The sequence below is a fragment of the Alnus glutinosa genome, chromosome 11 (genome assembly GCF_958979055.1).
Source record: "Alnus glutinosa chromosome 11, dhAlnGlut1.1, whole genome shotgun sequence".
In the NCBI taxonomy this organism is placed as follows: Eukaryota; Viridiplantae; Streptophyta; class Magnoliopsida; order Fagales; family Betulaceae; genus Alnus; species Alnus glutinosa.
In genome coordinates, this window is record NC_084896.1 from 19,298,809 (window position 1) to 19,320,985 (window position 22,177).

The window sequence follows — 22,177 nt, forward strand, 5'->3', positions numbered from 1 at the left end:
CTCGAAAGGGAGTCGGGGTTATTACAAAAAGAGTGACTAGGAATAGCCAAGGAGAACGACACAATTTTATACCAACCCACAACTGGGTGCTTAATGTAACAGTTGTTTTCAACTATTATGAAAAATCAGTGTATAAAATGTGAAAAAAGAAGAAGAAATAAGAAAGAAGAGAATGAATTTATGAAATTGTATAAAATCAGCCAAATTCGAGAAGGCTACTCTCCATGCACGTTTGAGAGTGCAAATCTCCTTTGTTCACATAACAACAATGATCCAAGCTATCTACCGTCAGCCAATTAACCTTCAACTATTTATACAAGTGATGAATTACAGCAAGAAATGTTGAACTGTATTTACAACTAGAAACAGAATAAACTACTCCTATCACACGTGCATAACCTCCTATACTAGATTCCATCTGCCCAGCATAATCGCCTTACATCATGCAATAGTCTCCACGTGTACTGTTGACGGGCCAACCCATCTTCTACAAACTTCCCGCATCTTCACTCCCTTCCACTTACTAAGCTAACTATATATCCTGGCATCCTGCATCCTTAAGCTTCCCATAGAACTCCTCTGCAACCTCAATCTATCACCGTTGATCCTGCCTACTAAAATCCACCCGTGACACTTAATCCTTAATTGCTCCCAAATTTCTGGGCTTTCAAAGAGGTAAGTCCTCACTCTCAGTAACAACTTCCGAAAGCCTACTTTGGATCTCCACTATACTGTCTGATCTTGCACTTGGCCAATACCATTCCCCATCTCGAATGATAGATGATAGCCACTTTGGATCTCCACTATCCTATACTGTCTGATCTCACACGTCCAATAATTTTTAGACTTTAATTGCACTATAAGATTGTAGCGGGTGTTTGTTCAGCCTTGTGTTTTCTTTTCTCCTCTTCTCTTCTCTTCTCTTCTTCATGGCTTCCAAACAATTCCATGTTATGATGTTCCCATGGATGGCATTTGGCCATATGATCCCATTTCTTGAGTTATCCAAGAAGTTAGCAGCAAAGGGTATTCGGATTTCCTTCCTTTCCACCCAAAGAAACGTTCAGAGGTTGCCTCCCATACCTCCAGATTTAGCAGACAACATAAAAATGGTGGAGCTCCCACTGCCTTCAGTCGATGGCCTGCCGGAAAATTGTGAGGCTTCCGTCGACTTGCAAGGCGAGCAGATTCCGTATCTGAAGAAGGCGTGTGATGGGTTAAAGGCACCAATTGAAAAGCTAATGCAAAAGGATCTCCCAGACTTCATTCTATTTGATGTCGTCCAGAGCTGGATCCCTGAAACTGCCGCTAAATTTGGTGTGCCTTGTGTCCTTTTCAGTGCGTTTTCTGCTTGTGCAGCAGCCTTCGCTGGGCCACCTGCTGAGCTGAAGTCCCTCAACCAACGAACAAAACCTGAAGATTTCACGGTGCCACCAAAATGGATTCCTTTCCCTTCTCTTGTCTCCTACAGGCCTGATCAGGCGGCAGCATATTTACAACATTTTTACTCCCCTGACATAACTGGCTTGACAGCCGGCCAACGCATCGCTACAATTCTGGAAGGCTGCGACTTTGTTGCAGTAAGAAGCTGCCTGGAGTTCGAAAGAGCATATCTGCATGTCTTTGAAGAAATCTTACGGAAGCCAGTTTTGCCTGTCGGATTACTCCCTCCAAGGTCTGTGAAGAACAGTCATGTCGACCACAAGTTTTCTGCTACTTTCAACTGGCTGGACAAACAGAGACCGAAGTCTGTGGTTTTTGTCGGATTCGGCACCGAGTACAAAATGCCTGTTGAACGAGTCCATGAATTGGCATACGGGCTTGAACTCTCCAAGCTTCCTTTTCTATGGATTCTCAGAAATCCCGATGGACTAAGTAGCTCAGAACTATTGCCTGGTGGGTTTTTGGATCGTATCTCTGACAAAGGCATGGTTTCTCTTGGTTGGGCTCCACAGGTACCCCTTAGCTCAATTTTATTATTATTATTTTTTTTGGGTAAGTCTATAAAACATTTAATCTTACAGAAGAAAAAAAAAAAAAAAGTGAGTTTAATTATTTAATTATTATTCTACCACTTCGTTTAAAGTGTATGCTAATTATACTTAAATTCAATAAATGAGATCCAACACAAAAAAAACATTTAATTAAAATGAGAGGGATTAATGATATAAACAAGTTAGATTTGAATTCATAACATTTACTATAGTTTTCCAGATCTAATGATTGTTGTGCAAGAGACATTTCTCCTAATGATTATTTTAGAAAATAGATATATGAGTGATATATAAAAGAGGTACATGTAACATGTCTTAATATTATAAGGAGAATGCTAGCATATTAGATCATTACTCTGTTACCATATTTGTGACAGAATATTTTTATAATATTTTTAAGCTAATATTTACTACCATATTAGATATTTTAAATATTTTGTAATTATGTAATTATTGTATTTTCTTTGTTTCTTGACCTCATTCAACTATAAGAAATATGTTTGGTTTTATTTTCTTACACATCTCTTTTACGAAATAAGAGATGTGCAGATCCACCATTGAATCTATGAAACTACATGTGAATTTCTACATATTCAATAGTAGATTTGTAAAAGAGATAAGTAAGAGAATGACACCAACACATTTCTTCAACTATACATAGACCATTCTATTGTATGATTTTTATATTTAGAGAAAGAGAGATCGATGTTACACATCATCTCTTGTCCCTTTTGTAAATCTATCATTAAACCTGTAGAATAATTGTAGACGTTATATTCATGTCCCTCTAATAATGATGTGGCTTTTAAAATTATAATTTGATCAAAATTTAATAATGATCAATCACAAGTCCAATGACGATTTTAAAAGTCACATCATTATTTTAGGGACACAAGAGGGATATGGGTATGACGTCTAGAATTACTCGAATATGTGGGACCACATGTTGGTTCTACGTGATCTCACATATTTAAGAGTAATGCTAAAAGTTCCTCTTATGTCAGTCTTGTGTCCCTTAAAAAATGAAGTGGCTTGCAAAATCACCATTAGATTTGTGAGTGATCACTATTGAATTTTGATCAAATGGTGATTTTAAAAACTACCTCATTTTGAGAGGGACACAAGAGTACGTGGCACATGAAGAACTTTTAGAATTACTCCATATATATATTTAATGGTAGATTTGCCAATTTCTTGTATTAAGATTGATAAAAGACGAAAACCAAACATTTTTCCTTAAAAAAATACAAGCCTCATCCCTAAAATTCTATTTTATTTAGCTTGTCTTGTCTTTTCTTTTTTTTTTTCTTTTTTTTTTTCTTTTTTTTTTTTTTCTTTTTTCAGGTGGAAATTCTGGCTCACCCTTCAATTGGAGGGTGTCTCTTCCACGCCGGGTGGGGTTCTATTATCGAGTCACTTGGTTTTGGACACCCACAAATTCTGATGCCCATGGTGGCGGACCAGAATCTGAATGCTAAGCTATTAGTCGAGAAGGGTATTGGCCTTGAGGTTCAGATGAACAAAGATGGCTCGTTCGACCGAGATGCCATTGCCAAGTCCACGAGGCAGGTGATGGTAGACACAGAAGGAGAGGCACTAAGACTGAAGGCAGCTCAGATTCAAGGAGTTTTTGCCAACCAAGACCTTCATGAGAACTACGTAAACAATCTCATTCAGTTCATGACCTCTTATAAGAAAAAAGAAAAGGATCATCAAACGCCTATATATAGAAGATGCTAAGAAGTGCTGAATAAAAGAGAAATGATTGTTGTACAACTCTTGTATAACTTCAATAACTTTTTTTAAACTAACCATTAGATCTTTTTCAGATGTGTTATTTACACATCACCTTAGTGTACAACAGGTTTACACTAAGGTAATGTACAAGAATCATTAGCCAGATGTGTTTCCCTACATATGTGTCCTACATATCCAATGGTTGATTTTAAAAAAAGTTGAAATTGTACAGAAGTTGTAAACGTATCATATCTCTTATCCTTTACTGTTGTGAATGTGTTTAATGTTCAATAAACTTTAGGCATTGCAAGCATCAATCCATCTAGTGCATGTTTTATGTTCTTACTTTTAATAAGAGGATGTATCTTTTTAAGATGACGCTTAGAGTTTATATGCATGATTATTTTGGGTACTTAAATGTGACCTATAATGTATTACATAGATTTTGTTGAATCATGATCTTTTAAAATTATTTGTTCAAATTTATGAGAATTTAAGCAGGTGATTGTGAAAGACCACTTATGGGACCACCTGATCAAATAGAAATTCGACTGTCCAACTACTTATCCGGTCAAGTGAGTCCAATAAGTAACCTCTTTTAATCATCATGTTGGCAGTTAATCAACCAAAGATAAGGATTAATGGTTTTTCATTTTCTCATAAGCCCAAACTGTTATAGCCTCTGGATATTAACTAAGTATCATCCCACTAAAGCCTACACTTATTGTGTTGCTATATGATAGAATGATTTACTCCATCATTGAGGTAGTGACCTTAAGCAAATAAGTGGGTGTTAATGTGACGAGTACATGCATTGAATCTGATCTGATCAGGAACACCTGATGGAGTGATTACTGTCACTTGACACGTTTCTCTCTATATCACAATTTGCTTATTGTCTTTGTGCTATGAAATACCCTATTTTTCAAAACTCGTGAAATGTGAAAAATGAAAAGAAAAAAAAAAATTAAATCAATCATATAGGACACTAAGATTTAAGTGATTCAGTTTAACAATCTTACATTCACTAACGGAGACGGCCTAGAAAAAATTCACTATCAAAATATGGAGTATAAAATGTAGAGAAAAAATAACTCAGACCCAGAACCCTAATACAGTCAAATCTCATTATCACACAATAAACATTATTTCCCAAATGAGAATACGTACAAAAAAAATAGAAATACAAACTTTTCTTTTATCAAAAACAAATGACGACTGATCTCTGTATTACTCTCTCGTTGTCCCAATGTTTCTTTTTATTTCTCTCTCACTGTCGCGTTTCTTTGGGTGGAAAGGAAGGAAATCCGAATACCCTTTGCTGCTAACTTTTTGGATAACTCAAGAAATGGGATTATATATATGGCCAAATGCCATCCATGGGAACACCATAACATGGAATTGTTTGGAAGCCATGAAGAAGAGAAGAGAGCAGGAGAAAAAGAAAACATAAGGCTAGCTAGCTGAACAAACACTCGCTACAATCTTATAGTGCAATTAAATTCTAAAAATTATTGGACATGTGATTTCGTAGATAAAAAATGTAATTTTAAATCAAATAACAATAAAAATTATATGAAATTGTGTGATTTCATAGATAAAAAGTGCAATTTTAAATCAAATAACAAAAAAAAAACTCATATGGAATTGCATTTTAAAAAAAAAAAAAATTTGAGACTTGAAAATACATAAATATCTACTTTTTCAAATCACAGGTAGTTGTGTGCGCTCTTTTTTAAAAAACACACACACACACACACACACAAATTTAAATTGCAGGTGCTCTCTGAAGTCTGATTGAGCCATACATTGACCAAGCCTCATCAAGACATCAATGAGACCCAAAGCGGTTAATACTAATTAGGTTTGAGGATTCCCATTGCTAGAATCAAAATCTCGCCCTAGTACTTGCCCAATCACATGAAAATTATCTTGAGCCCATTGAACTACTACCATTGATAATTATATATTCATCATATATTGGATTCACATATAAATCACCTATTTTATGGGCTAACGGTGCTCTCTAGAATATGACGATGAGATTGTGTTGCAGAAATTGAGGTTACATCGCTCATTTTTTTGAAAACTATGAGCGATGTAATAATTTACGGTGATTACTTGTTTGAATTACTAATTATTTAAAAGGTAATGTAAGAGACGACGTTATATAAAATTTATTTATTTAAATAAATTAATTTTAAATTTTCCAAGCCCCGAACAAATAAATTTCATAGAAAATCTTTTACACTACGTATCTAAATTACTAGCTATTCGAATGGGATAATTGCCTTCTAATCCTTGTTCGTCTAGCTTGGCTTTGGCTATTTCTGTGGGAATCTTTAAAGCCATTTACGATGTTCCCATCCCATTGCCTTCTTTATGATGGTCCCCTTATGATTCCACGCGAGATTTTGCATATATTAATTTGAGTGTTTTTTAGTGTTTTTTTAATTTGAGTGGTTTTTTTTTTTTTTTTTTAACCATGCATCTTTTATGGTATATATTTTGCTAGTAATTTTTTTTAATTAAAAGATTTTAATTTCTTTAACTTTTTAGTTTTATATTAATAGTTTTTTTTTAAAATTAGTTATCTAATTATTTTTTTTTATTTTTAAGAGAATAAGGGTATTATATGAATATTTCGACAAAATTTGTCTTTTTGACACATTTTGGTAGTTTAAAGAGTCACATTAGTGTGCTTGAAAATTGAGAGGGCTATTTTAAAATCAAATGTTAGTTCATGAGGCTTTTTTATATTTTTCCCACATCTAATACTTTCATCATTTTCATTCTCCTTCATGTCATGAGCAAATCAAAAATGAAATGCTAAAATCTTTATTTTCATTCCACTCTCATCACATTGGGCTAATGTTAACGAGAGTTGATCTAAGGACTGATGCACATTGCTGCATCAGCCCACTTGGGATGAGGGGTGGTTTTTACCATTACTCAAATCAAAGAGTAATGTTAAACGTAAGACTTTTGTCCTCTCTTTTATCCTTTTAAAGTTGATATGGTTTCTAAAAATCATCATTACATTAAAATTTAATAATAATAATCTATCTTAAGTTTAATGATAATTTTAAAAATAACATTAATTTACAAATCATGTATATGGAGATTTACAGCAAATAGACAAAGAATGATTTATATCAATTATTATTATTATTATTATTATTATTATTTGGAACAGGACTAGAGCCATTTGTTGTTGCGTACTTCAGATATGCATCTTGAAATAAATCTAAGGCCAATAATACCTATAAGGCTATAACATTAATATTCAAATTTTCAAATTTAAAACCTCCCTCTTTTCCTTTTAACTGTTAAGGGTAACAAGATGCTTTGAAGTGACATGTCCAAAAGTAACCAAAACTAAATAAACAGAAACTTTTTTCCTTTCTTGTCCTCTTTTTGTCTCTTCTATTCAATTTCCCTTTTAGGCAAGAAGACACCAAAGGCGGAGTTAGAATTTACGATTTGAGGGTCAAATTAAAAAAAAAAATAATAATAATAATTTGAAGGGGTCAAAACTAAAAAATTAAAAAAAAAAAATTGGGGGCAAAATTTAAATATTTTTTTTTAAGCATTTTTTTTTTTTGGAGAAGCCCCTGGCCTTGGGGGGCTCTGCCCCTGCTAGACACACTCATGAAATGAATAATCCCAAATTCCCAGTCCCCACAGTTATCCCCAACACGGCTGTAATGCACCAAACCCCAAGATTTCACTTATGGAGAGGCCGAAGCAACTTCTTTAGCCATCATGTTTGCTTTTAGGAGTGTACAATTGGTTGTGATTGCGGTTATTTACTCATAATTACAACTGTAATCGATAGGTTGATTGTGATTTTTACCAATCACCGGTTATCCTATTATTTTAAATCAGTTATTAACCGAACAACCGATTTTGATATATGTTAAATTTTTCAATTTTTATTTGAGAGTAGAACACTCTCAAATTGACGCAGATACAGCAAAAGATGCATAAAAGAATTGATCGATGAAAAATGTGGATTGTACAGTTGCACAAAAGAAGCACAGTTCCGAATTTCATCTGGGATTTGACCAGTAACCTTATTCCCCTGCAAGTCTCTGTCATTGTTACATTAAAGAATAGTAAAAATCATATTAAGATAGTTCCACCGAATAAGCATCACTGAAATGAAACACAAATATCATATAACATATAAGAGACAAAAACATGCATGGATTGTAAATTTCTCAAATCTCCAATGGCCGGTGATATCTCTCCACCCAGGTTCAAATTCGACAGATTCCTTGAACAATATAACAGAAACCTTAGAACTAAACTAATCCAATTTACAGAAGAACAGAAAATAAAAATTATATAACTCATCAGAAAATAAAAACTATATATATATATAATAAAAACTGGTTATCCGGTTATTAATCGGTTTTTTAGAATTCAATAACCGGTAATTGCAACTGGGTACTCGGCTATCTAGTGGCGGTTATTTCCGATTTTTTCAGTTAGTGGTTATTACCTGTTATTTCCGGTTAATAACCGTCTCGCTTGTACACTCCTATTTGCATCTTTTCTAAAACTTGTTGATTTTACTTTGGAAGGAGATTCCAAATAGTGATTATGGTGTTTCGGCACCCTTTCATAGTCCGAGATCGGAAGATCATTGATGTCATTTCAAGCTCAATTGTTAATAACCGTCTCGCTTGTACACCCCTACTTGAATCTTCTCTAAAACTTGTTGATTTTACTTTGGAAGGAGATTCCAAATAGTGATTATGGTGTTTCGGCACCCTTTCATAGTCCGAGATCGGAAGATCATTGATGTCATTTCAAACTCAATTGTTTCCACTACCAGTTTCTCTTTTTAGAGGGCTGGGAAAATTAATAAAAGTGTTAACTTCTGTGCCCATCATATGGCTTATTAGGCCGCAAATAGAGCTATCTCTTGTTGCATTCTCATTCACTTTCCACACACCCCTTCCTTTCCCATATGTAGTGACAAAGATACACCTCCCCTTTCTTAATTTTCATGTATTTCTTTTTCCAGTTCCGGTTTTCGATTGTTCTTTAAAAAAAATAAAAAATAAAAATAAAAAAATAAAGGAAAAAGGAAAAAAAATTACTACTTTATCATTATCCTAATTCAAGTACTGCCTTTTCTTTTTTTCTTTTCAAGACAAGATATAAGACAATTTTAAGACAAGATAGAAGAGAAAGATTTCCAAATGCATGGTAAGACTTCTTCAGCTCACTCGCCAACTATTAATATGGACATGGACTCCAAGGAAAGCTTGCATGTTTTGGTATCTACACTATTCTTGTCTTAAATCACTGTTTTTAATTTAGCAACAATAAATAAATATATCCCTAAATAAATCTTTGAGTAAGGCCAAATAATTATTTTTTGGATAGAAATTTCTTACAAACCGGTTTGTAAGAAATTTTATATAACCCATATAGAAGATTGATATGTGTTCATTCACATGTGAGAAACACATGTTGTTTTAACAGCATGCGCTTCTCTCATGATTTTTTAATAGGATTGATAAAAAAAAAAAAAAAAAAAAAAAAAAAAAAAAAAAACATATACATCTGAGATGTTAAAATGACAAATTTTACTCTTATATGTGAGTTATATGTAATTTTCTACAAATCAGTTTGTAAGAAATTTTTGTTATTTTTTTTTTATTTGTAGATTTTGGGCATTGATTGGGGAATTTTCTATTTATGTAATAGCCCAACATGAGGGAGGTATAAGAATCAAATTCAATCAATTACTAATTTTAAATAATCTTATCATTTAGTATAAGAACATACCGATCCTCCTATGCATGGTCCTCACCTATAAATGACAACAGATAATGGAGCAAACTTTTTTCACTATTCATGGAGTGATCCGAACAGCAGTGGCGAGAAGCGATCACAATAGTGTCAGTCCTCAACTTGAAGTTCAATTGTCTCTCCGAGAACATTCAATGCATGCAAACCAAATTCAGCGGAACTTGCTCCAACACACCACCACCGCCACCGCGTTCACCGGAGTTTCCATCGGTTCCTCCAACTATCGAACCTCTTAGGCTCACCGAAAAATCCATTCATTTTCAAACGATGCCACCAAATTTCCTCGCTGCAACTCCGTTCATTTTCATTTTGAAGGATAGGCTTTCCAATGGTACCAGTGGATCATGTGTACCACGGCCCTTATTGAATGGACAAAATTTTTATAAGAATACATACAAATTAATACCAAAATGTATAACGCCTCCAAAATTAAATAATTATATTTACTTAACTTGGAATGTTACTCGTAATGTCATCAAACTAATTAAGTGGTAATTAGCTAAATTCACTACGCTACACTAATTATCAAAGTATATTATAGTAGAAAGTGGAATTAAATAAGCCAAAATTTCTAATAATAAATTTTTTAAACAGAACATATATCATCAATTATAGAGTTAGATACTCCAAACAAACATTTATCTCACAACAACAAATAACTACTAACTAATCCAACCTAAAAATACAAGTCATTCGCTCGGCATCTTCATCCCAGCGAATTTCTAACTCTACCGCTTGACAACTTGTTAATTTACAAATCACCAAGGTGTTTTGCAGTGAAAGAGAAGTAGTTGTGTAAGTCCACAACTTAGTAAGTAAATTATTACAGAGCTGGTTTATGCGATGAGCCATGAGTTACTGTTCATTACGGTCAATTTATTAGACTTGGGTTTTTCATAAAATGGTATATTTTTTTTCCGTTATTATGTCATCTAAAAATTTTGGTTTCATTTGAAGAGTAGTGACATAATCCCGATGACAGTCACTAATAATTTAATGCAGAGAAATCATATATATATATATATAATCTTTTGATCATAGATTTTTCTTGCATGATCTATCCAAGTCCTTAATCCCTTCTTAGTAAGGTTGGCGCTGTCCCGACGGATCGGTATTAAAATACCAGTGCCTTGGATATTGCCACATATTGTCCATCACTAGCACCACAACCGTGTCTGTCCTCGGATGGACCATGCAGCTAATGTCGTCCGTCTATAGTTACCACTAATCAAACATGGTTATGTCAGTCACAAAACAATCGTTGGATCCAAGGTCAAACATAAACATAAATCTTTATAACCATAGGGTCAAGCCCGTATAATAGTAAGTCTATGGCTGTCATACCGCACGTACCGGTGTATTATGTCATACAATGCAAATATTGTTCATTTACTTTAAGAAAAACACATGTAATCATTTATCCATTGAAAGTAGTCTAAACATGTTACAAAAGTAGTAAGCTCAGACATATTATTTTGAAAGGTAAAGCATGCTCAGTTATCTGACATATAGCACGTTAAAGTAAAATCAGTTTTGTAAGCATTTGCTTACCTCAATCGTTCATCCATAAACTCGGACATCTCGAACTCCTGCTACTGTAAAACATACCATAGTATTAAACATAATACATCGAGAGTTCTAACACATGCACGTAAAAACCTAATAATACGCTAGGTACTCTAATATATCATTAAAAACCTAAAATTATCCATTTTTGGTCACTGTCGAACGTTTGGCTTTAAGGTCGAGCGTTCAATCAACAAGATTCGAATGTTCTGTCAAATACAGTGAACGTTTAATGGGTACCAGAATGCATGAGATACTAAAAACTTTTACTCAGACCATATTCTAGCTTAACCAAAGTTCATAATAACTCTATAAAAACATATTAAACTATAGCAAGGTGATAAAACATGAAAAACATGAACAAGTTCATAATTTTTTTGAAAAATATAAGTGCCCCATGTTATCTTATAAACTCAACATGGCATGTTAGGACTTCACAAAATGCTTGATAAACAGTAAGTTCAATGGATAATCATTGTGAAAAACAAACTCAAGGTTCAAGGGTTACCTTATGGAGGACGTAAGCACTATAACTACCACATTTTCTCTCTCTAAAACCTCTCTCTCATTAGGTCTAGGCTTTGCTAAAGTGCAAGAACGAATTGAAGGATGAAGGTTGAGGGTCGTGGTGTACTATTTATAAGCATGGGGAATTGATAAGATTGGCTAAAATTATTGAAAAGTTAAAGTGCTTTTCAGGTGTGATCGAGCGTTCGTGGCATACTTTGAGCGTTCGGAAAAATGACTTCTCGAATTTTCTAGTGGGATGTCGAACGTTTGTGAAAAAGAACAGCTCGATCGTTCAAATGGGATATAGAATGTTCGACTAGGGTAATAATCGAACGTTTCGATGGGGCATCGAATGTTCGGCTAGGCTATGAAAGTGTCAATTATTTAGGTTTTGGAAAAAAAAAATGGTTTATAATCCTCATTGAATTATTTTTTTTAAATGTTAATCACGGGTGTTGGTTTTTATAAAACGTGATTAAAGTGGAAATTTGTATTTATTTTTATTTTAATTTATTATTATTGGGTATTATAAAATGTTTTGATCGACCACTCTCAGATCAGTCATTGGGTTAGCACGGTTATAGGAAGAAAATGATAGCAACAAGAAGATCCAATCCTTAAGTATGAAGTTGCCACCATCGAGTACGAAAAGATGTTTAGTGCCTTATTAATAAAAACATATCTTTAAGGGAATATGAGCATTTTTGTCATTTAAAAGAAAGAAAACTTTTCAAGGTCAAGGGAATGTGGCATTCTCTTCAGTATCTGGATTCCCTCAACTCAAGTGCAACCAAACTAAGTAATCTTTTAGGATCCTAAAGGAATATCTGCATCCAAATGCCCCTTGAGGGTATAGTTGAAAATAAAACAGTTGGGACACAAACATATTATTTTTTGTTGGTAGTTGAAAGCAAAAGATCGCATTTAGAATTGTAGTCGAGTCGAGATGAGTTGAGCTTTGCATTCTCAAACTCGACTTCTCTGAATCATATGAGTGTTCATGCTCGGTTGGAACTTGAGCCGAACTTTGTACCTCTGTTCAAACTCGATTAAGAAAATCATTTACTGAGGTTGAGCTTGACTCGAACTTGACAAGGATCATGAGCCGATCCCTTATTGAGTACTCGATTTGCTCAAGCTCAAATCTTTTATGGGCTAATTATCTTTAGCCCTCTCCCGAACCCCCAACAACTACTCATTTATGTGTTGCCCCATAAATTACCACAAGTCACATTCAACACTCTTCAATTACCCATCCGTTAGGCCAAATCATTACAATGGACAAAATCTCAACCATGTGCCATGCATCATGCATGTGCCCAGCAAATTAATTCTCAGGGCCACCCTTGCCACCGACATTCAATTTGCTCCTGCCTTGGAGGAGAACCAAAAGGTGGAAGAAGGCTACCTACATCGTTTTCAATGGGCTGGGAACATCGTACTTGGCTTTCAAGTTGTACCCTCAAAAACAGTCAAAGCAATGAATGTAGTAGGGTTGGTTTAATTCGAATTTAAGATTTCAAAAGAGTCTAATTTTAAGAATAGTGATTTTAAAATGTTTGATTTGAAAACGCTGTTACGCGTTTGGGCTTTTAAATCGCAGTTTAGTTTTTAAATTAATGTTTTTTCAAAAAGCATATAATTGCCTAGGATTTGAAAAAAATAAATTTTTCTGCATTTTCAAATCTCACTTTTTTAAAAACGCAATTCGAAACGATAGTTTTTTGTGATTTAATTTAAAATCGCACTTTTATGTATGAATTCACATGTCCAATAATTTTTTTTTTTTTTTTTGAATGAATCAAAACTCTATAAAACCAAACACACCAAATACAAGCTTTCCAGTAAAAATTGGAACAAATCCTCCCAAAGAGAGTAACAACACACTAAAACAACTCAACTGTTACAAACAACAGCAACAAAACACTAAACAAGAACTACATGCTCATTAAAGGCTGCAAACTCCATATATGAATAAGATCAATATTTTTTACAATCTTCTTTGCTGAACACATAGCCAGAATTCTCGACCTCACTTCTCCATTTGATCTGGGCCACGATTACTTCCTCTGATTTAGGGATGTTACCATGAAGCAAATCATTCATTTGCTTCCAAAGATGATAAACAATCGCACCTAAGCAAAGTTTGCATAAAATGGCTCTGAGGCTTTTTCCATGCATAACTGTAGTACACCACCTAACAACAATCTCCCAGTCCACAAGCGGATCCTTAACCAAGCAATAAGTCATTAAAGCTCTCCAAATCTGCCTACTAAAAATGCAGTTGAAGAACACGTGTTCCCTGTTTTCCTTTCATCCATGGCAAAACCCCACATGCACATCATTTCTTTGGTACTGAGTGCATCTCTAAGAACCAACCAAAAAATAAAGGTGTAACGCCCCCAAATCGCTAAAGGTTAGGTTCTTCCATTTTCATACACCAAACCGCAAAGATTCATAAGATCTACCAAATAACCTAATTAATATACTAAATTAAATAAATTACTAGAAAATAATTTTAAAATTCAGAGCTTTAATAAATACGGAAACGGTTATTTCAAAAAGAGTAATTATGTTTGATACAATAAATGAAAATCCAAAGAAGACTAAATTTATCATGCAAGTGCACTTATTAAGGTAACAGAAATGTAATATCCTAATGCTATCCTATATCCCATCCCAGCAGCCTAGGTCCCTTTGCTCATAACCTGAAAACAAAACAAAATAAAGGGTGAACGAGAAATGCTCAGTAAGGTAACCCTCAACCATAAAACGGTTGAGTTAACTTCATTTTCTTCAAAACGATTATTAAAACATACTTGAAATCTAAATTTCAAGAATACAAATATACGATCGACATTTTTTGCTTAAAGTATAAAATTACTGGTTGATGAGTAAAACTTCTCATATTTAAGGCCCATGTACACTATTACGCTCTGTGTACTAGGGTTAAGCGGTCAATGCGACCCAAGCAGGTAAACTGTGACCACAGGCCTACCCCGTCAGCTAATTAATCAAAGTACACTTAGCATGACCTAGGGATAAATTACCGCATTCTCAAAGTCCTTTAGCAGTTGCGCCTCCATCCAAGCAACGGTACTGAGCTTAAGCCTCAGTGAATCTCTGTGAATATCTTTGTGGCCAAAATAATATTCTCCTCCACACATTTCTCATTTATAAAAATCTTTCTCCTTTATAAAAATCTTTCTCCTTTTCATAACTATTCTTACTATTTTCTCTATGCTTGGTAACTCTTAAGGCAACGTATGAGAGGTTTTTACACTTCTATTTTCATTACTATCAAAAAGTAGTGACTTTCCATCCCGGGAATAATATAAGTAATTTTCTATAATTGGAAAGTCCTTTATAACTAAGATTTTTCTTAAAATTTTTACTTTCAAAATATCATTTCCACTAAATAACTTTCATATCGAAACTAATTTAAGATAAATCCTTCATGCAAACAATATAAATTGAAATATAGAACGAGAACAACTAATCGCAAATATGCTAATAAAGAAATAAAGTAATATGACAGAAAACAATTTGAGAATGGTTAGAGGATCCCTTACATCTCTGAATGCAGTGTCTTGTTGAAATATCTCGACAGCTAACTAGTCACCTAGTACAGGTTTTAAAAAATTAATACCTCGTGCTAGTCACTAGACTACACATTGACACCACTAAGATTCGTCTTGTTAACCTACTGAGAATGGATTCTCTAGGTACGTTTAACGACATTAATTATTCGAATAATATTTAAATCATTGAATAAGTAACAACACGTTTTCTTTTATTGATATTGGAAATACAACTTAATAAAGGTAATGGTCTTCAGAAATATTTTCTTTTATAATTATAGAGTTTAATAAATTACAGTATCACAAACTATACTCTTAATAAAAAGGATTTATAAAAATGATCCATGATTTTTAAGCAATTTCCAAGAAGGTTTGAGTGTTTACATTAAATTGCTTTGTACAAAGGTAGAATTTTTGAGACTAAACATGGCTATCTGTGGAAGAATTTATGGCAACCCAAATCTGTACAGAGAAGTAACAACAAAACAAATAACAAAGGGTAATTTTTAATTAAAAATAGTATTCGGCTGTTTTGAAAATGATGAGAATCCGACAATTCAGCAGACCTGAAGTTGGTTTCGGCTAGACCAGGGAGAGATAATAATAAAATATGTATATATATATATATATACTGATGTACACAATGGTCCAACATCTCTATCTCAGTCCCTCTCAATGGGTGTTGGTGGCAGTAAGAAAAAAAAGAAAAAAAAGAAGCAAGGGATGGTTAAAGCAATTCTCATGTGATGTCATGCTACAGTACACAGGAGAAAAACAATAATATCCAAATGAATTGTAGGTTCTGGTACAGCAATGTTCAGGAAAGAAAAGAAAGGAAATAGGAGAAAGACGGTGCTGGTGATATATAAGTACAGGGAGTTGAAAGAAAAAGGAGAGAAACAATTTCATTCATACTACTGTTAGCCAAGGCGACAAAAATATATAACAAACAAAAAGATTACTTTGTCAGTAGAAAACTTTAATTCCTAGCAAGAAAGGGAGAGAGACGTGCGAGCGACTGGCTGCAATGGCGGACCTACATGGGCCTAGGGGGGCCCTGGCCCCCCAACCCTCAGAATTTTTTTCAAAAAAATTTTAAAATTCTAAAATAAATAAAATAAAATAAAATTTTGTCCTTAATTTTTTTTATTTTTTTAGGTTTGCCCTTCCAATTTTTTTTTCTTTCAATTTGGCCCTCCCATATTTGCAAGGCTGGGTCCGCCACTGACTGGCTGGTAGTAAAATATTATGAGGGGTGGAGGGCGGTGAGAGCTAAAATATTTATTTATAAGAGTAGGTTTCACTCTTGGCCGGTAGGGTTTTATGTATGAAAAAATATATATTTTTTAATAATAATAAAATCAGATATTTCATATTTAAAATATAAAATCTGGTCCTTTTTTTTTTTCAAGTAAGACTAAATTGGGTTTTTAAATATTAATATAGATATATTAACTATAAAAGTGGAATCTAAATTGATATAAAATTTATTAAATTTAAAAGTAGGTGTTTTAATAAAATATAGAAGCCGTTATTTAATAACAAGAAATTAAAAAAAAAAAAAAATACATATGTAAAATAAGGTATTTATTATTCCTGTCTAGTTATCCATTCTCATAAGTAGTAAAGATTATTCTACCTTCGAAAGAGAGTCGGGATTATTACAAAGAGGTAATAATGTAATCCACAATTGGGTGCTTAATGTAACAGTTGTCTTCAACTGTAATGAAAAATCAGTGTATAAAATGTAAAAAAAGAAGAAGAAATAAGGAAGAAGAGAATGAATTTCTAAAATTGTATAGAATCAGCCAAATTCGAAAAGGCTACTCTCCACGCACGTTTGAGAGTGCAAATTTCCTTTGTTCAAAGAACAACAATGATCCAAGCTATCTACCATCAGCCAACCTACAACTATTTATACAAGTGATGAATTACAGCAAGAAATGTTGAACTGTATTTACAACTAGAAACAGAATGAACTACTCCTATCACACGCGTATAACCTCCTATACTAGATTCCATCTGCCCAGCATAATCGCCTTACATCATGCAATAGTCTCCACGTGTACTGTTGACGGGCCAACCCATCTTCTACAAGCTTCCCGCATCTTCACTCCCTTCTACTTACTAAGCTAACTATCCTGCATCCTTAAGCTTCCCATAGAACTCCTCTGCAACCTCAATCTATCACCGTTGATCCTGCCTACTAAAATCCACCCGTGACACTTAATCCTTAATTGCTCCCAAATTTCTGGGCTTTCAAAGAGGTAAGTCCTCACTCTCAGTAACAACTTCCGAAAGCCTACTTTGGATCACCACTGTACTGTCTGATCTTGCACTTGGCCAATACCATTCCCCATCTCGAATGATAGATGATAGCTACTTTGGATCTCCACTATACTATACTGTCTGATCTCACACATCCAATAATTTTTAGAATTTAATTGCACTATAAGATTGTAGCGGGTGTTTGTTCAGCCTTGTGTTTTCTTTTCTCCTCCTCTTCTCTTCTTCATGGCTTCCAAACAATTCCATGTTATGATGTTCCCATGGATGGCATTTGGCCATATGATCCCATTTCTTGAGTTATCCAAGAAGTTAGCAGCAAAGGGTATTCGGATTTCCTTCCTTTCCACCCAAAGAAACGTTCAGAGGTTGCCTTCCATACCTCAAGATTTAGTAGACAACATAAAAATGGTGGAGCTCCCCCTGCCGTCAGTCGATGGCCTGCCGGAAAATTGTGAGGCTACCGTCGACTTGCAAGACGAGCAGATTCCGTATCTGAAGAAGGCGTGTGATGGGTTAAAGGCACCAATTGAAAAGCTAATGCAAAAGGATCCCCCAGACTTCATTCTATTTGATATCATCCAGAGCTGGATCCCTGAAACTGCCGCTAAATTTGGTGTGCCTTGTGTCCTTTTCAGTGCGTTTTCTGCTTGTGCAGCAGCCTTCATAGGGCCACCTGCTGAGCTGAAGTCCCTCAACCAACGAACAAAACCTGAAGATTTCACGGTGCCACCAAAATGGATTCCTTTCCCTTCTCTTGTCTCCCACAGGCCTGATCAGGCGGCAGCATATTTACAACATTTTTACTCCCCTGACATAACTGGCTTGACAACCGGCCAACGGGTCGCTACAACTCTGGAAGGCTGCGACTTTGTTGCAGTAAGAAGCTGCCTGGAGTTCGAAAGAGCATATCTGCATGTCCTTGAAGAACTCTTACGGAAGCCAGTTTTGCCTGTCGGATTACTCCCTCCAAGGTCTGTGAAGAACAGTCATGTCGACCACAAGTTTTCTGCTACTTTCAACTGGCTGGACAAACAGAGACCGAAGTCTGTGGTTTTTGTCGGATTCGGCACTGAGTACAAAATGCCTGTTGAACGAGTCCATGAATTGGCATACGGGCTTGAAATCTCTAAGCTTCCTTTTCTATGGATTCTCAGAAATCCCGATGGACTAAGTAGCTCAGAACTATTGCCTGGTGGGTTTTTGGATCGAATCTCTGACAAAGGCATGGTTTCTCTTGGTTGGGCTCCACAGGTACCCCTTAGCTCAATTTTATTATTGTTATTAATTTTTTTTTTTTTTTTTTTTTTTGTAAGTCTATAAAAAATTTAATCTTACATAAAAAAAAAAAAAAAGAAAAAAAAAAAAGAAGTGAGTTTAATTATTTAATTATTATTCTAACACTTCGTTTAAGGTGTAGACTAATTATACTCTATTTCAATAAATAAGATCCAACACGAGAAATATTTAATTAAAATGAGAGGGGATTAATGATATAAATAAGCTAGGTTTGAACTCATAACATTTAATAGTTAATTTAGAAAAGAGATAAATGAGTTATGTACAAAAGATATACATGTAATATGTCTTAATATATTATAAGGAGAATGTTAGCATATTAGATAATTACTGTAATACTATATTTGTGACAGAATATTTTCAAAATATTTTTAAGCTAATATTTACTACCATATTAGATATTTTAAATATTTTAGGAATATTTTGTAATTATGTAATTATTTTATTTTCTTTGTTTCTTGGCCTCATTCAACTATAAGAAATGTTTGGTTTCATTTTCTTGCACATCTCTTATACAGAACAAGAGATGTGTAAATCCACCATTGAATCAATGAAACTGCATGTGAGTTTCTACATATTCAATAGTAGATTTGCAAAAGAAATAGGCAAGAGAATAACACCAACACATTTCTTCAACTATACATATAGACCATTCTATTGTATGATTTTTACATTTAGAGAAAGAGAGATCGATGTTATACATCATCTCTTGTCCATTTTTACTTGTCCCTTTTGTAAATCTATCATTGAATCTGTAGAATAATTTTAGACGTCATACTCATGTCCCTCTAATAATGATATGACTTTTAAAATTACAATTTGATCAAAATTCAATAATGATCATTCACAATTTTCAGTGGTGATTTTAAAAGCTACATCATTATTTGAGGGACACAAGAGGGACATGGATATGACGTTTAAAATTACTCGAATATGTGGGACCACATATTGATTTTATGTGATCTCACATATTTAAAAGTAATGCTAGAAGTTTCTCTTGTGTCAGTCTTGTGTCTCTAAAAAAATGAGGTAGCTTGTAAAATTACTATTGGACTTGTGAGTGATTACTATTAAATTTTGATCAAATAGTGATTTTAAAAGCCACCTCATTTTGGGAGGGACACAAGAATGACACATGAGAGATTTTTAGAATAACTCCATATACATTTAATGGTAGATTTGCCTCTTTCTTGTATAAAAATTGACAAAATTAAGATGAAAACCAAACATTTCTTATTAAAAAAATACAAGCATCATCCCTAAAATTCTGTTTTATTTAGCTTTTTTTTTTTTTTTATAAAAAAATAAAAAATAAAAAAAAAATCAGGTGGAAATTCTGGCTCACCCTGCAATTGGAGGGTGTCTCTTCCACGCAGGGTGGGGTTCTATTATCGAGTCGCTTGGTTTTGGACATCCACAAATTCTGATGCCCATGGTGGCGGACCAGAATCTGAATGCTAAGCTATTAGTCGAGAAGGGTATTGGCCTTGAGGTTCAGATGAACAAAGATGGCTCGTTCGATCGAGATGCCATTGCCAAGTCCACGAGGCAGGTGATGGTAGACGCAGAAGGAGAGGCACTAAGACTGAAGGCAGCTCAGATTCAAGGAGTTTTTGCCAACCAGGACCTTCATGAGAACTACGTAAACAATCTCATTCAGTTCATGACCTCTTACAAGAAAAAAGAAAAGGATCATCAAAAGCCTATAGAAGATGCTAAGAAGTGATAAATAAAAGTGATGTAAACCTAATCCTTAAGATTTACATCTTTATCTGAATAACTTATTTAGTCTAAATAGAAATAGTAGTTTGAATAAGAGTCTTATCTCTTCTAGTGAGAGAAGATGAGAAATAGTAGTTGTTTTTATGTAAAGTTATTTTTAAATAGCAATAAGTTATCTAACTAAATGTATGTAATAACTCTATCTATACTCTTATAGGGAGTTTGTTAGCTTTATTGTGTATTTAAGGGAAGGATTATGAAATATGTGTTATGTTGAATTTTGTTAAGTAAAATATAGTCTCACTGTGTTTTTTGGGAGTTTTTGGCTCACTCGAAACAGTCAACCTATCTTTCCTTCTTTGTCAATTAGTTCACATCAAAAAGAGAAATGATTGTTGTACAACTTCAACAATTTTTTTCAAACTAACCATTAGATCTGTTTCAGATGTGTTATTTGCACATCACCTTCGTGTACATCAAGTTTTCACCAAGGTAATGTACAAGAACTATTAGCCGGATCTGATTTCCTACAAGTGAATCTTACTTATCCAATGGTTGATTTTAAAAAAAATTGTTGGAATTGTTCAGAAGTTGTAAACGTATCATATCTCTTACCCTTTACCGTTGTGAATGTGATTAATGTTCAATAAATTTTGGGCATTGCAAGCATCGATCGATCTAGTGCATGTTTTATGTTCTTACTTTTAATAAGAGGATGTATCTTTTTAAGATGACGCTTAGAGGATATAATACGGATGATTATATTATTTTGGGTACTTAAATGTGACATGTAATGTACTACATAGATTTTGTTAGATCAGGATTCTTTCAAATTATTTGTTCAAATTTAAGAGAATTTAAGCAGGTAATTGTGAAAGATCACTTATGGGACCACCTGACCAAATATAAATTCGGTTGTCCAACCACATCCGGCCAAGTGGGTCCAATAAGTGGTCTCTTACAATCACCTGCTCGAATTTTTTCAAATTTAGACAAATAATTTGAATTAATCCTAATTCAATTTTGTTTGGGGTAACATTTGTAAAAAAATCTTGTTGGCGGTTAATCAACCAAAGGTAAGGATTAATGGTTTTTCATTTTCTCATAAACCCAAACTGTTATAGCCTCTGGATACTAACTATCATACCACTAAAGCCTACACTTATTGTGTTGCTATATGACAGAATGATTTACTCCATCATTGAGGTAGACAGGTAGGTAGTGACCTTAAGCAAATAAGTGAGTGTTAATGTGACGAGCACATACAATGAATCTGATCTGATCAGGAACACCTTATGGAGTGATTACTGTCACTTGACACGTTTCTCTATATATCACAATTTGCTTAATTATTGTCCTTGTGCTTGGAGATATACCCTATTTCTCATAATCCCGTGAGATGTAAAAAATAAAAAGAAAGAAAAATTAAATCAATCATATAGGACACTAAAATTTAAGTGATTTAATTTAATAATCTTACATCTACTAACGGAGACGACTCAAAAAAAATTCACTATCAAAATATGGAGTATAAAATAGTAGAGAGAAAATAATTCAGACCCAAAACTCCAGTACACTCAAATCTCATTATCACATAATAGAAATTATTCTCCAAAACAAAAATACGTACAAAAAACATAAATACAAACTCAA

The 22,177-nt window shown here is 34.0% G+C and overlaps 2 protein-coding genes across 2 annotated transcripts; both read left to right on the plus strand.

Annotated features, from left to right (window-relative positions):
- The first annotated feature begins 532 nt into the window (after positions 1-532).
- Positions 533-4,044, plus strand: LOC133880831 (UDP-glycosyltransferase 91C1-like). Its single transcript, XM_062319797.1, has 2 exons — positions 533-1,955; positions 3,339-4,044. Exons 1-2 carry the CDS (start codon positions 930-932, stop codon positions 3,732-3,734), a joined length of 1,422 nt encoding a protein of 473 aa, XP_062175781.1. The 5' UTR covers positions 533-929; the 3' UTR covers positions 3,735-4,044.
- A 13,161-nt stretch (positions 4,045-17,205) lies between these two features.
- On the plus strand, positions 17,206-20,686 carry LOC133882145 (UDP-glycosyltransferase 91C1-like). The gene is made up of 2 exons (XM_062321253.1): positions 17,206-18,757; positions 20,130-20,686. Exons 1-2 carry the CDS (start codon positions 17,732-17,734, stop codon positions 20,526-20,528), a joined length of 1,425 nt encoding a protein of 474 aa, XP_062177237.1. The 5' UTR covers positions 17,206-17,731; the 3' UTR covers positions 20,529-20,686.
- Positions 20,687-22,177: the final 1,491 nt, after the last annotated feature.